Below are 13,896 nucleotides of genomic sequence, written 5' to 3' on the forward strand. Positions count from 1 at the left end.
ACCATGCTGCTGCTGCTGCTAAGTCACTTCAGTCATGTCCGACTCTGTGTGACCCCATAGATGGCAGCCCACCAGGCTCCACCATCCCTGGGATTCTCCAGGCAAGAACACTGGAGTGGGTTGCCATTTCCTTCTCCAATGCATGAAAAGTGAAAGTGATGTCGTTCAGTCGTGTCTGACTCCTAGTGACTCCATGGACTGCAGCCTACCAGGCTCCTATGTCCATGGGATTTTCCAGACAAGAGTACTGGAGTGGGGTGCCATTGCCTTCTCCTCCAAAGACCATACCTGTACCTGTAGGTATTTTCTAGCTTGTCTTTTCTTTCTTTAAAGATAGCACTGTACTTGATTATAATTGTGTTTGATCATCTCAGTGTCTGAACCGTAGTCTATTTATGATCTATCACTGCTACTGGTTCTCACTCATGGTGTGCTTAGTCATATGTTTGACTGTGAGCTGGTCACAGTCTTGTATCTGTGAGAGTAGGCTACATTGCAGTTATTGCAGTAATAAACAACTCTCAAATTTCCCAAATCTTATCACAATGAGAGCTTATTTCTTGCTCATGCTCCATGTCCAACACATGTGATTAGGAGGCTCTACTTACTCAAGAACTCAGACTGACAGTAGCTCCAATTCTAGATATGCTTCCACAGATCAGCCTGAGAGGGTGAAGAAAAAGTGGCAAATTGCAAACCTGCTTCATAAACACATTTACACATTATTAGACAGAGCAAGTCCCTTAGTCATGCCTAACTTCCAAGGAGACAGAGAAGTGCATTACTGCAATGATCCTGAAAGGCAGAGAGAGAGGAAAATACTTGGTGATAGAAATAATGATTGCCACATTAATTTTCTTTGGAACATCACTTGTGGGACTTTGTTGAGGTAGGAGGATGGTATGTTCCTCCAGAAAAGATTTGCTTTTGTTTCTGCCGGTGCACTGGGACACTATCAGTCAAAGCCATCTTTCAGTTCATGGCCTGAAGTTTTTATAATCATCCAGGTAATATATAAGACAAATTTCCTTAAGTGCCTTGGTGGTAGGAGTGTGTGGGTGGAGCCTGTGTCTGGGTTGAGCCTGTGTCTGGGTCACCATTGCACCAAGGGTGTGGCCCTTTGAGGGTCCCAGCTTTATGGAGGAGAGGTTCTCCTAGAGGCATCTCCACCTTGGGTAGATTCTGGATCTTCTGTTTCTGTCTGAGAGGTCATGAAAATTGCAGTTCAAGTTTTCCAACTTTAGCAAAGTTTTTGAGAGAGAAGCATTTTTAGTGCTGAATTCACCTCTCTGAGTACCTGCTTTACTTGTTCTTTGATAATCACTTGGCACTTTGTATTATCTTGTCAGAACTTGATGCTTTTAAGAAGACTCAAACCTAAAAAAATATGGCATGTTTAGTTGTTTTCATGATGCAGGTTAATCCAAGTAACCTAACCTGACATACCATCTGAAACAGACCCTTTGGGGCTTTACTGTGTAATATAGAAGCCACTGGCACATGCAATTATTTCACTATAAATGTATTAGCAATAGATAATATTAAAAATTCAGTTTCTCCATCACAAAAGCCACAGTTCAAGTGCTCAGTGGCTGTAAGTGTCCAGTGGTGTTCCATATTGGACAAAGGAGATGGGCATTTCTATTATTACAGAGAGTTCAGTACTGTTTCTGGATCCAGGATTGAGTGAAGCATTGATTGAAAATGATGAAAGGTGAGTGAGTGACATTTGTTTATTTCCACTCCTGTTGCCCTTGCCTGAGAGACAGATTCAAAAAAGTATTCCTAAGACTGATGTCAAAAAGTTTGTTGCTTATTTTTTTTCTTAGCAATTTTATGATTTCAGGTCCTACATTTAGGTCTTTAGTCTATTTTGAATTTATTTTCATGTATTATGTGGGAAAATGTTCTAGTTTGTTTCATTTACATTTTCTTGTTGTTGTTCAGTTGCTCAGTTGTGTCCGACTCTCTGTGATCCCATGGACTGCAGCACACCAGGCTTCCCTGTCCTTATCATCTCCCGGAGCTTGCTCAAGCTCATGTCCATTGAGTCAGTGATGCCATCCAACCGTCTCATCCTCTGTTGTCTCCTTCTTCTCCAGCCTTCAGTCTTTCCCAGCATCAGAGTCTTTTCTAATGAGTTGGCTTTTCACACCAGGTGGCCAAAGTACTGGAGCTTCAGCTTCAGCATCCGTCCTTCCAAAGCATATTCAGGATTGATTTCCTTTAGGATTGATCTCTTTGCAGTCCAAGGGACTCTCAAGAGTCTTCCCCAATGTCACAGTTCAAAAGCATCAACTCTTCAGCCTTCCTTATGGTCCAACTCTCATATCCATGCATGATTACTGGAAAAACCATAGTTTTGACTGTATAGACCATTGTTGGCAAGGTAATGTTTCTGCTTTTTAATATACTGTCTAGGTTTTCCAAAGCTTTTCTTCCAAGGAGCAAGCGTCTTTTAAGTTCATGGCTGTCTTTATAATTATTAAGGTAATATATAAGACAAATTTTATAATATTTGAAATTAAACCCTAACCTAACCCTAACCCATCTGCAGTGATTCTGGAGCCCAAGAAAACAAAGCCTGTCACTGTTTCCGTTGTTTCCTCATCTATTTGCCATGATGAGATGGGACCAGATGCCATGATCTTAGATTTTTGAATGTTGAATTTTAAGCCAGTCTTTTTGCTTTTACATTTATTCATCCAACTTTTCCAATACCACTTATTGAAGAGACAGTCTTTTCCCCCATTGGATACTCTTGCTAACTTTGCTGTAGATTAATTGACTTTATGTGTTTGGTTTTATTTCCGGGCTCTCTATTCTGTTCTACTCATCTATGTCTCCAGTCTTGTGCCACTACCATACTGTTTTGATTACTATAGCGTTGTAGTATACTTTGAAGTCAGGGAGTGTGATACCTCCAGCTTTGTTCTTCTTTCTCAAGATTGCTCTAACTCTTTGGGGTCTTTGGTGGCTCCATGCAAATTTTAGGTTATTTGTTCTAGTTCTGTGAAAAATGCCATGAGTATTTTGATAGAGATTGCATTGAATCTGTAGATATCTTAGGGTAGTATGGACATTTTAACAATATTAATTCCCACAGGATATGTTTTCATTTTTTGTGTTTTCAATTTTTCACCAATGTCTTATTTTCAGATTACCGGTCTTTCCCCTTCTTGGTTAAATTTATTCCCTGGTATTTTATTCTTTTTCATTTGACTGTAAATGGAATGGTTTTCTTGATTTCTATTTGTAATAGTTCATTATTAGTATATAGAAAAACAACAGATTTATGTATATAATTCTGTATTCTGCACCTGAATTCATTCATTAGTTCTAAGAGCTGTTTGGTGGAGTCTTTAAGCTTTTCTATATGTAGTGTCATAGCACCTGCAAATAGTGAGAATTTTACTTCTTCCCTTCCAATTTGGCCTTTTACAAGTCTTTTATTTGTCTGATTGCTGTGGCTAGGAAGTTTTTGCACAGTGAAGGAAACCAATGAGACAAAAGGCAGACAACCCACTGAATGGGAGAAGATATTTGCAAACAGAATGCCCAAAAAGAAGTTAATATCCAAAACATACAAGGAATGTATACAACTCAATAAAAAAAAAAAAGGCCAAATTTCAAAACAGGTAGAGGACCTAAATAGGCATTTTCCCAAAAAAGACATGCAGGTGGCCACATGCAAGAAGCAGGTGGAAAGACACTCTACACCACTAATCATCAGGGAAAAGCAAGTCAAAAACCACAATGTGATATCACCTCACAACTGTCAGAATGGCTATCATCAAAAAGATAACAAAGAGCAAGTGTTGGTGAGATGTGGAGGAAATGGAACCCTAGTATACTCTTGGTGGAAACAAATTTATGCAGCCCCTATGGAAAATAGAATGGAGGTTCCTCAAAAAATAAAACATAGAACTGCTTTATAATCCAGCCATTCCACTCCTGGGCATTTATCCAAAGAAAATAAAAACATGAATTCAAAAGATATATGCACCCCAAAAATTCATTGCAGCATTAATTGCAATAGCCAAGATATGGAAGTAACCTGTGTCCATCAACAGATGAATGAATACATAAAGAAAATGTAGTATATCTATCTATACACAAACACGATAGAATATCAGTCTTACTTAAAGGAGAATGAACTTTTGCCTTTTGCAGCAACACAAATGGACCTGGAGGGTAAGCTCAATGAACTAAGTCAGACAAAGGCAAATAGTGTGCATATTTCACTTATATGTGGAATCTTAAAAAAAAAAAAAGGAAACCCATAAACAGAAACAGATTCACAGATACAAAGAACAAACTAGTGCTTACAACAGCAGAGAGGGGTGGGAGAGGAGCAAAATAGATGAAGGAGATTAAGAGGTGCAAACTAGCAGTTATAAAATAAATAAGTCACAGGTATATAACACACAGGCCTGGCATATGTGGGGTCGCAAAGAGTTGGACACGACTGAGCAACTGAACTGAACAAGGGACATAGTCAATGTTTTATAATAATTTTGTATAATGTATAATGTATAAAATATTGAATCACATTGTACACTAGAAACTAATACGATATTATAAGTCAACTATACTTCAGTTAGAGAAAAGATGAGTGAAGAAAGGTGACAGAGACCTCATTCTCTTCTAGTTGAATGCTTTGATTGTATCGCACTGCAGGGAGTGATCTCACATTCATTTATGATCTCATTTAATTCTTTAAGGAATATTGTACACGCTCACCATAGAGTAGCCACTGGATGTAAACTGGTGCATAAAGCTATAATCTCTGTGGTTGTGCAGCTTACAGTTACTTTAAGATATTCTTACTTGAGACTTACCTTAAGACAAAGAGGCAATTTTCTGTGGTATCTATAAGAAAGCCTGACATAGAAGAGGGGATGGACTTCAGAAGCAGACAGATCTGGGTTCAAATTCAAGCCCTGCATCTTCCAGTGAAAGTTTTTGACTTTCACAAGCCTCAGTTTCCTCATGTACAAAATAAAGATAATACTACTTATTGTATATGGTTATCTTGAGTTAAGGGGCATCTCCCGTGGCTCAGTCAGTAAAGAATTGCTTGCAATGCAAGAGACGCAGGAGATGCAGTTTGATCCCCCTGTTAGGAAGATTTCCTGGAGGAGGGCATGGCAACCCACTGCAGTATTCTTGTCAGGAAAGTCCCATGGGCAGAGGAGCCTGGTGGGCTACAGTCCATGGGGTCACAAAGAGTTAGACATGACTGAAGTGACTAAGCACACATCTTGAATTAACCAAGAAAACACATATAAAGTGTATAGTGCAGTACATGGCACACAGGGAAAGGGCTGATAATGTGCCAGTGATGGCTAATTGGACACATGATTTAAATAAATGCTATGTAATCAGCACCCCACTCCAGTACTCTTGCCTGAAAAATCCCATGGATGGAGGAGCCTGGTAGGCTGCAGTCCATGGGGTCGCTAAGAGTCGGACACGACTGAATGACTTCACTTTCACTTTTCACTTTCATGCATTGGAGAAGGAAATGGCAACCCACTCCAGTGTTCTTGCCTGGAGAATCCCAGGGACAGAGGAGCCTGATGGGCTGCCGTCTGTGGGGTCACACAGAGTCGGACATGACTGAAGTGACTTAGCAGTAGCAGTAATCAGCTTCTACATCAAACCATGTTTCTGTTGAGTTGCTACTGGTGAGGTCAGAATTGGAGCATAGCTTGTGTTTGTCTGTAAAAGAAACACCAGAAGCTGCATGTGTAATGTCACTTGGCAAACACTAGAGGCCAGCAGAAGAGACACCATGCACAGGTTTTTAATAACTCCTGCTGCAACTCTCCCTTCCTGGATCACAGCCTTGTGGTGATTACTCAAGGGGCTTGCGTAACTCAGTGAAGCTATGAGCCATGCTGTGCAGGGCCACCCAAGATGGGCAGGTCATAATGAAGAGTTCTGACAAAATGTGGCCCATTGGAAGAGGAAATGGCAACCCATTCCAGTATTCTTGCCTGGAGAACCCCATGGACAGCATGAAAAGGCAAAAAGATAGGACACTGGAAGATGAGACCCCCAGGTTGGAAGGTGTCCGATATGCTACTGGGGAAGGGTGGAGGGTAATTCCTAACACCTCCAGAAAAAAATGAAGCAGCTCCGCCAAAGTGGAAATGATGCTCAGTTGTGGACGTGTCTAGTGGTGAAAGTAAAGCCCAGTGCTACAAAGAACAATGTTGCATAGGAACCTGGAACGTTAGGTCCATGAATCAAGGTAAATTGGACATGGTCAAGCAAGAGATGGCAAGATGAACATCAACGTCTTGGGAATCAGTAAACTAAAATGGATGAATTTAATTCAGATGACCATTATATCTACTAATGTGGGCAAGAATCCCTCAGAAGAAATGGAGTAGCTCTCATAGTCAACAAAAGAGTCTGAAATGCAGTACTTGGGTGCAATCTCAAAAGCAATAGAATGATCTCAGTTTATTTCCAAGGCAAACCATTCAACATCATAGTAAACCAAGTATATGCCCCAGCCACTGATGCCTAAGAAGTTGAAGTCGACTGGTTCTATGAAGACCTATAACACCTTCTAGAACTAACACCAAAAAAACATCCTTTTCATCATAGAGGATTGAAATGCAAAAGTAGGAAGTCAAGAGATACCAGAATAAGAAGCAGGTTTGGCCTTGGAGTATAAAATGAAGAAGGGCAAAGGGTTTTGTCAAGAGAACATGCTGGTCATAGCAAGCATGCTTTTCCAACAACCCAAGAGACGACTCTACACACAGACATCACCAATGTGATGGTTGGTTAGTACCAAAATCAGATCGATTATGTTCTTTGCAGCCAAAGATGGAGAAGTTCTATACAGTCAGCAAAAACAAGAAACTGACTGTGGCTCAGATCATGAGCTCCTTATTGCAAAATTCAGGCTCAAACTGAAGAAAGTAGAGAAAACCACTAGGCCATTCAGGTATGACCTAAATAAAATCCCTTATGATTATACAGTGGAGGTGATGAATAGATTCAAGGGATTAGATCTGGTAGACAGAGTGCCTGAAGAACTATGGACAGAGATTCGTAACATTGTACAGGAGGCAGCGACCAAAACCATACCAAAGAAAAGGAAAGGCCCATTCATTGGGAGGACTGATGCTGAAGCTGAAACTCCACACTTAGGCCACCTGGTGTGAAGAGCCAACTCACTGGAAAAGACCCTGATGCCAGGAAAGATTGAAGGCAAAAGGAGAAGGGGGTGGCAGAGGATGGGATGGTTAGATAGCATCACTGACCCAACGGACATGAATTTGAGCAAACTCAGGGAGATAGTGAAGGACAGGGAAACCTGGCATGCTGTAGTCCACGGAGTTGCAGAGTCAGACACAACTGAGTGGATAACATATACACACATTAAAAAAAAACTATGAAAACTAGGAGAAAATAAAGTTAATAATTGTATACTTTGGAGATAAGGAAGAACTTTCAAAGCCATAAAAGCAGTAGAAAAGATTGACAGTGTGCCTATGTAAAAAGAAAATCTGGTGCATAAAAGAACCATAGAATTAAAAGGAAATGATGGCCTTGGTCTAATTTTACAACATGTGTGAGTGACAGAAAGGAAAATTGTATACTTAGCATAAAACAAGCTCTTATAAGTTTGTTAGGAAAGATTATAGCTTAATCGGAAAATTGGCATGAGCAAATAATTTCTTAAAGAAGAAAAAGTGATCTATTAAATAAACTCAGTGACAATAAGTACAAAAATATAGCAATGAGATGTCATGATTGGTCTATCAAATTGTCAGAGACTAAAAAAATAGCTGGCATTGGTGAATGCACTGTGAAATGGGTGCAAATGGAGATAATTTTTCAGAAAATAAATAATTTTTAATATATATTAATAGCCTTCATATTATTAACATGCTGAAGATTTAGTAATTTTATTTCTAGTAATTTACTATAGAAAGATAATAGGAAAATGCATAAAGACTCACATTTAAAGAAATTCACCTCAGTGTTCTGCTTTTAACATTAGAAAGTTGTAAATAGTTTAGATATTCAACAATAGGGAAGGTTTACATCAACCTGAAGATGTAAATTTTCAAATTTTCATAATACTTAATAATTTACATATTCATGAGCATTTTCACAGGTTAAGCACAATATTTAGTGTAAAAATCAATTTACACAGTATGAGTTCAATTTTAAAAAAATATGTGTTAGGAGGAAACCTTGAGGTATTCACTGGTCTTATCTTTCTTCTGCAATTTCTTTCAACACTGCTCGTTCCTCTTCACTTGGGCATTAGTGGAGCAGGGTTCTTACTGTGCGAAGGCAGAGAGAGTGACTCAAGTCAATGCTTAGCCTACGCAATTCAAGGTAGACTTTTGGAGGTGGGGTAAATTGGGTGGTCTTCAGACAGAGAAGATCTTGGGCCTCCTGAAAGGGGTGGTGGGTGCAGAATTCATGCAGAACAGGGAGAACTCAAATATTTCAGCTGTGCCATCAGAGGGAGGATTGTGGCTGAGAATAAGAGAGGACCACGTGCCTTTCTGAGGATGCCCACTGTGAACCAGTTGCCACACAGAATCTTCAGGCACCAGACTGTCTTTATCATTCCCAGAGGATGACAAGGAACCAAAGCCCAAGACAGGAATTTCGACTCATCTCAGAATTTAACACATGGACCAGAATCCTCTGTGGATTCTAGTTGCTTTCTAAAGGAATTTTATTGCCTGGGATGATACTCTTGATGTTTTGTGTGCTAATCCCTCATTCTGCCAGATGGTTGATAAAGTTGGTGCTCTTAAGTGTGCAGCACTTGAATTTTAATGGAATGTTTTGGATATTCAATGAGCTGCTTCCTTTTTCCCTCCTTCCTCTTTCCCTGCCTCCCTCCCTCCTTCCTTTCCTTCCTTCCTCCCTTCCTCTTTCTCCCCACCTCTTCCTCCTCCATCTTCACCACCACCACCTGCTTCTATCAAGGAAAGGGCTGGAGCAGGAGGGCTGCAGGCTCTGATCACTGCTCTTCCAGCCCATTTAGAGAGAAGTGTGAATGTTCAGTTCAGAGAGAATGTGGCTCCCAACCTCTTACAGTTTTATCATGAGTGTCTCTCCGTTTGATAGGGAAGTCATGACTGGTGATTGATGCTCACTCGCCAAGCCCAAACAAATCTGTGGCACATGCCACATACCACACGCAGACACAAATATTTGCCTTGGTCACAGGGACCAGGATGAGGATGCCCTTTGTACCTGCGAGGAGCCACATGACAGACCACCCTATCAGCCTCTGCCTACAGCAGAAGGCAGAGGACATAGAACTTTTAGTTCTGGTTTTCCAGGACCGGCATCCATGACAAGAAGGTTCACTGCCAACTTGCCTCTAGAGTCAATGTGGAAGGGTAGCACACGTTCCAGAACGAGAGTCTGGAGCCGGCTTCCCCTCCTCTCTCCAACCTGGGCTAATGACAGCTGGCCCCTGCTTTGGCATGATCACAGGTCTTTTCCAAGATGTATTTTTACCCTTTGGACAAACAGCAGTTGGGACGAGTGGGGCTATTTTATGAGTTGAGGCACTCGGAGCTGGAAAATAAACAGGCAGCTAATGAGACGTTCTTATGAGAACTGGCATAAATAATAACAAAGACAACATCCTGTCCCTCCTGCCAACACCCTCCAGGAGGGGATATAAAAGCTGCTCTCGGGGTGGTGACCATCATACTTGGGGAACTCTGGTCGCGTTCCTGACCTGCGACCTGACCGGCGGGGACCATGGGGTGCTGCCCAGGGGACTGCTTCGTCTGCTGTGGTGAAGAGCAAGACTGCTGTGAAGTGTGTTGCTGCCAGCCCTCCTGCTGCGGCTGCTGCGGTTCCTGCTGCGGTTCCTGCTGTGGCTGTGGCTCGGGTTGCGGAGGCTGCGGGGGCAGCTGCTGCGGGTCCTCCTGCTGCGGATCTGGCTGCGGGGGCGGCGGGGGGCTGGCGGGGGCTGCGGGGGCTGCGGAAGTTGCGGGAGCTGCTGCGGGAGCTGCTGTGGATCCGGTTGCTGCGGCTCCTCTGGGTGCTGCGGCCCCGTGTGCTGCCAGCCCACGCCTGTCTGCGAGACCAAATGAAGACCTTTCCTCCAGCCACTGAGGCAGCGCAGTGGAGAACCTCCACCTGCTCCAGGTGGAGACCCCCTTGTGTCCAGGACCTTCCCACCCACCGAAACGGTGTCCTGCCTCTCCTGTTAACCTGTAGCTGAAGGCTTGTTCTCCAAAGCCTGCCCTGGCTTTTCAAGGCACTGAGAACAAGAGCCACATGCTGATGAGAAGTGAAACCCGGGTCCCACCCACAGTGGTACCCGAAGCTCAGAGGGTGAAGCCCTATCTATGACTTTTTTTTTCATGAAGTTGAAAGAGCATCTTATTCAAGGTGGCTTTGGGACTGACCCCTCCTCCTCGGCTGGCTTTTCTGCTGCTGTGAGGTGCGAAAACTTCTCTTCAGTTAACTTAATAAATTCAAGAGCGCTGGCATAACCAAAGTAGTTCTCCCGCCTCTTCCTTGGCTCCCTCTTGGGCACTGGGCCAGGAAAATTTACTCTGGCATCCACAATCAGTGTTTTGAAATGTGGCTTCTAGACCACCTGCATCAGAATCACCTGGGGGCTAGTTAAAAATGGAGATTCTGGAGCTCTTTGAGACAAGCAGGATTAGAATCCACAGGGGTGTCGTCTGGCAATCTGTTTTTAACAAAACCCCAGATATATATTAAAGCTTCTTGGTACTGCGTGAGATTCACCTGGGAAGGATTTAAAAATTTGGGCCAGACATTTGATCCTTTAGCTCTAGAGTGGGGGCCCTGGGACCTGCCTTTTAAAAGCTCGCAGATAACTGCTGATACTGGTCAAGTTTAATCTTGAGGGAGGGCATGTCTTCCTTCTGCAATATAGCTCTGCAGGTAGGCTTCTGGATTGGTTAGAACTTTCTTGCAAAGTCGGGAGAGGAGGCTTGGTAAAACAAGCTTGGTTCTGAGTGGAAGGGATTCCTGTGGCAAAACCTTATGAGCACAGTTTCTAAGGATGTTCTGGGAAGTCCAGTTTCTTCCTCCAGCCTCATGATTTGGCGAAGTCTCCCTTTTCTGGGTTAGTTTTTCACGCCCAGGATAGTGCTGTAATTCTTCTGCTCCAGTCCCAGGGATAGAAGGGTGAGCGTACATCTGCTAGGTAGAGCCAGACTCAGGTGTGTGAGAGTCCATTTGGAAGATTAAAATTCAGAGGATAGTTAATTCAACTCTTTTCTGCTGAACATGATCTTAAACTGCATGCGGAATAAAACTAATTCAGCTCTTGCCCTGGGAGAACATTTATTTTCAATCCCACAAGGCAGTTTCATTCAACAAACAATTTTCTGAATATATGCAAAGCGATGATCCTTAAAAATATGAAAAAATGCAGAAAAATATGAAGAAAGGATAATAGCTACCTGAATTATCACCATTTAGAGTTTATTACTGATATGTATCTTTCCCGGAGAAGGCGATGGCATCCCACTCCAGTACTCTTGCCTGGAAAATCCCATGGATGGAGAAGCCTGGTAGGCTGCAGTCCATGGGGTCGTGAAGAGTCAGACACGACTGAGCGACTTCCCTTTCACTTTTCACTTTCATGCATTGGAGAAGGAAATGGCAACCCACTCCAGTGTTCTTGCCTGGAGAATCCCAGGGACAGGGGAGCCTGGTGGGCTGCCATCTATGGGGTCACACAGAGTCAGACACAACTGAAGTGACTTAGCAGCAGCAGCAGCATGTATCTTTCCAGACTCCTTCTAAGCATGTTTAAAAATAAAACTTGGATTATGCTGTTTTTACTTAAAAATTTTTTCTTTCATATTTATAAGCCAACTTTATTGATGTATAATATACATATTAATATAATAAAGGACTCCCTTTTTCAATGTACTGTTCACTGAGATTTGACAATCATGTATACTTAAATAACCACCACAGGATTCAAGATACAGAACTTTCCATCAACCCTCAAATTTCATAGTGCCCCTTTGCAGGGAATACTCCTCACTACCCACCTCAGCCTTAGGCAACCATCAATCTGCTTTATAGCACAATAAGCTTTGTATTTCTATGTGTGTCTACTTGTTGCTCAGTTATATCCAAATCTTTGTGACCTCATGGACTGTAGCCCACCAGGCTCCTCTGTCCATGGGATTTCCCAGGAAAGAATATTGGAGTGGGTTGCCATTTCCTTTTCCAGGAGATCTTCCTGACCCAGGGATTGAACCCATGGCTCCTGCATTGCAGGCGGATTTTTTTTTTTTTTTTTTTTTTTTTACCACTGAGCCACCAGGGAAGCTCAAACTAAATTAAAAGTATTCATCTACTGATGGGCATTTGAGTTGTTACCTGTTTTTTTGTTTTTTTTTTTGCTATTATGAATAAAACTTCAGGGAACATTCATGTACACATTTTGATGTGAACATACATTTTCATTTATTTTGCATAAATACCAGGGAGTTGGACTGCTGAATAAACACTAAGAAAATGTTTAACATTATAAGAAACTGCCAAACTATTTTTGCAAAGTGGCTATACCATTTTGTATTCCCACCAACAATGTCTAGAAGATCCAGTTGCTTTATGTCTTTGCTAAAATTTGATATTGTCATTAAAAAAATTGTTTTTAGCCATTGTAGCAAGTGTATGGTGGAAACTCATTATGTTTCTTTCCTTTAAAGTTTCACTCAAAAACCCAGCTGGATTAGTAGCATCTTGCATTTGGAGAGAATTTGAGATTTGGCTCTTCTCTAGTTGAGTTTCAGGCTTTATTATTCAGGTCATTTTGGATCTGGCTGGAATCAGCAACCTGAAAACTGGCTCTTTAACCTCCAAAACAGAGTCACAGCCAGAGGAGTGGGTTAATGGGACCAAGTTGCCAAGAGTTCACTGAGTCTGCGCTGAGTGTTGAGTGGCTGATTGTTCCCTTGTTCATTGCCATGGTCTCCCAGATGGGTGAGTAGAGGGTAGTAATTTATTTGAGTTACTGATAATTGCCCTTTATAGCTGTTCACAGAGGTCTTCATTCATTCATTCAATAAATATTAATTGTGACCCTCCTATGTATCAAACACTGCTCTGGGTGCTGGATGCATGTGTGCTCGGTTGCTTCAGTCATGTCCGACTGTTTGCAACCCTATGACTGTAGCCCACCAGCCTCCTCTGTCTATGGGATTATCCAGGCAAGAATACTGGAATGGGTTTCCATGCCCTCCTTCAGGGGATCTTCCCGACCCAGGTATTGAACCTGTGTCTGCCTGCATCTCTTTCTTTGCAAGTGGATTCTTTACCCACTGAGCCACCTGGGAAGCCCAGGTGCTGGATATATATTAGCAAATAAACAAAATCGTTGACATTTTCGTGCTTGGATAACATCAAAGGGGAAAAGAGCTATTAAAAATGACAAAGTAGAAATGTGCTAGATAGTTAAAAGAGTGGTTTATATCATTTAGCAGGGAAAAATTCCTTCAGTTCAGTTCAGTTCAGTCACCCAGTCGTGTCCGACTCTTTGTGACCTCATGAATTGCAGCACGCCAGGCCTCCCTGTCCATCACCAACTCCCGGAGTTCACTCAAACTCACGTCCATCAAGTCAGTGATGCCATCCAGCCATCTCATCCTTTATCATCCCCTTCTTCTCCTGCCCCCAATCCCTCCCAGCATCAGAGTCTTTTCCAATGAGTCAACTCTTCACATGAGGCGCCGGGCCGAGAGGAGCTACTCCATGTTCAAGGTCAGGAGGGGCGGCAGTGAGGAGATACCCCTCATCCAAGGTAAGGAGCAGTGGCTGCACTTTGCTGGAGCAGCCGTGAAGAGATACCCCACATCCAAGGTAAGAGAAACCCAAGTAAGACAG

At 42.4% G+C, this 13,896-nt stretch overlaps 1 protein-coding gene across 1 annotated transcript; it reads left to right on the forward strand.

Annotated features, from left to right (window-relative positions):
- Positions 1-9,768: 9,768 nt before the first annotated feature.
- LOC104990474 (keratin-associated protein 17-1) lies at positions 9,769-10,106 on the forward strand. Its single transcript, XM_010842557.1, is given in 2 exon segments — positions 9,769-9,963; positions 9,966-10,106. Coding segments are annotated over 2 exon segments (336 nt in total).
- The last annotated feature ends 3,790 nt before the right edge of the window (positions 10,107-13,896 follow it).

The sequence above is a fragment of the Bison bison genome, unplaced genomic scaffold, assembly GCF_000754665.1.
Source record: "Bison bison bison isolate TAMUID 2011002044 unplaced genomic scaffold, Bison_UMD1.0 scf7180017864180, whole genome shotgun sequence".
NCBI classification, from domain to species: Eukaryota; Metazoa; Chordata; class Mammalia; order Artiodactyla; family Bovidae; genus Bison; species Bison bison.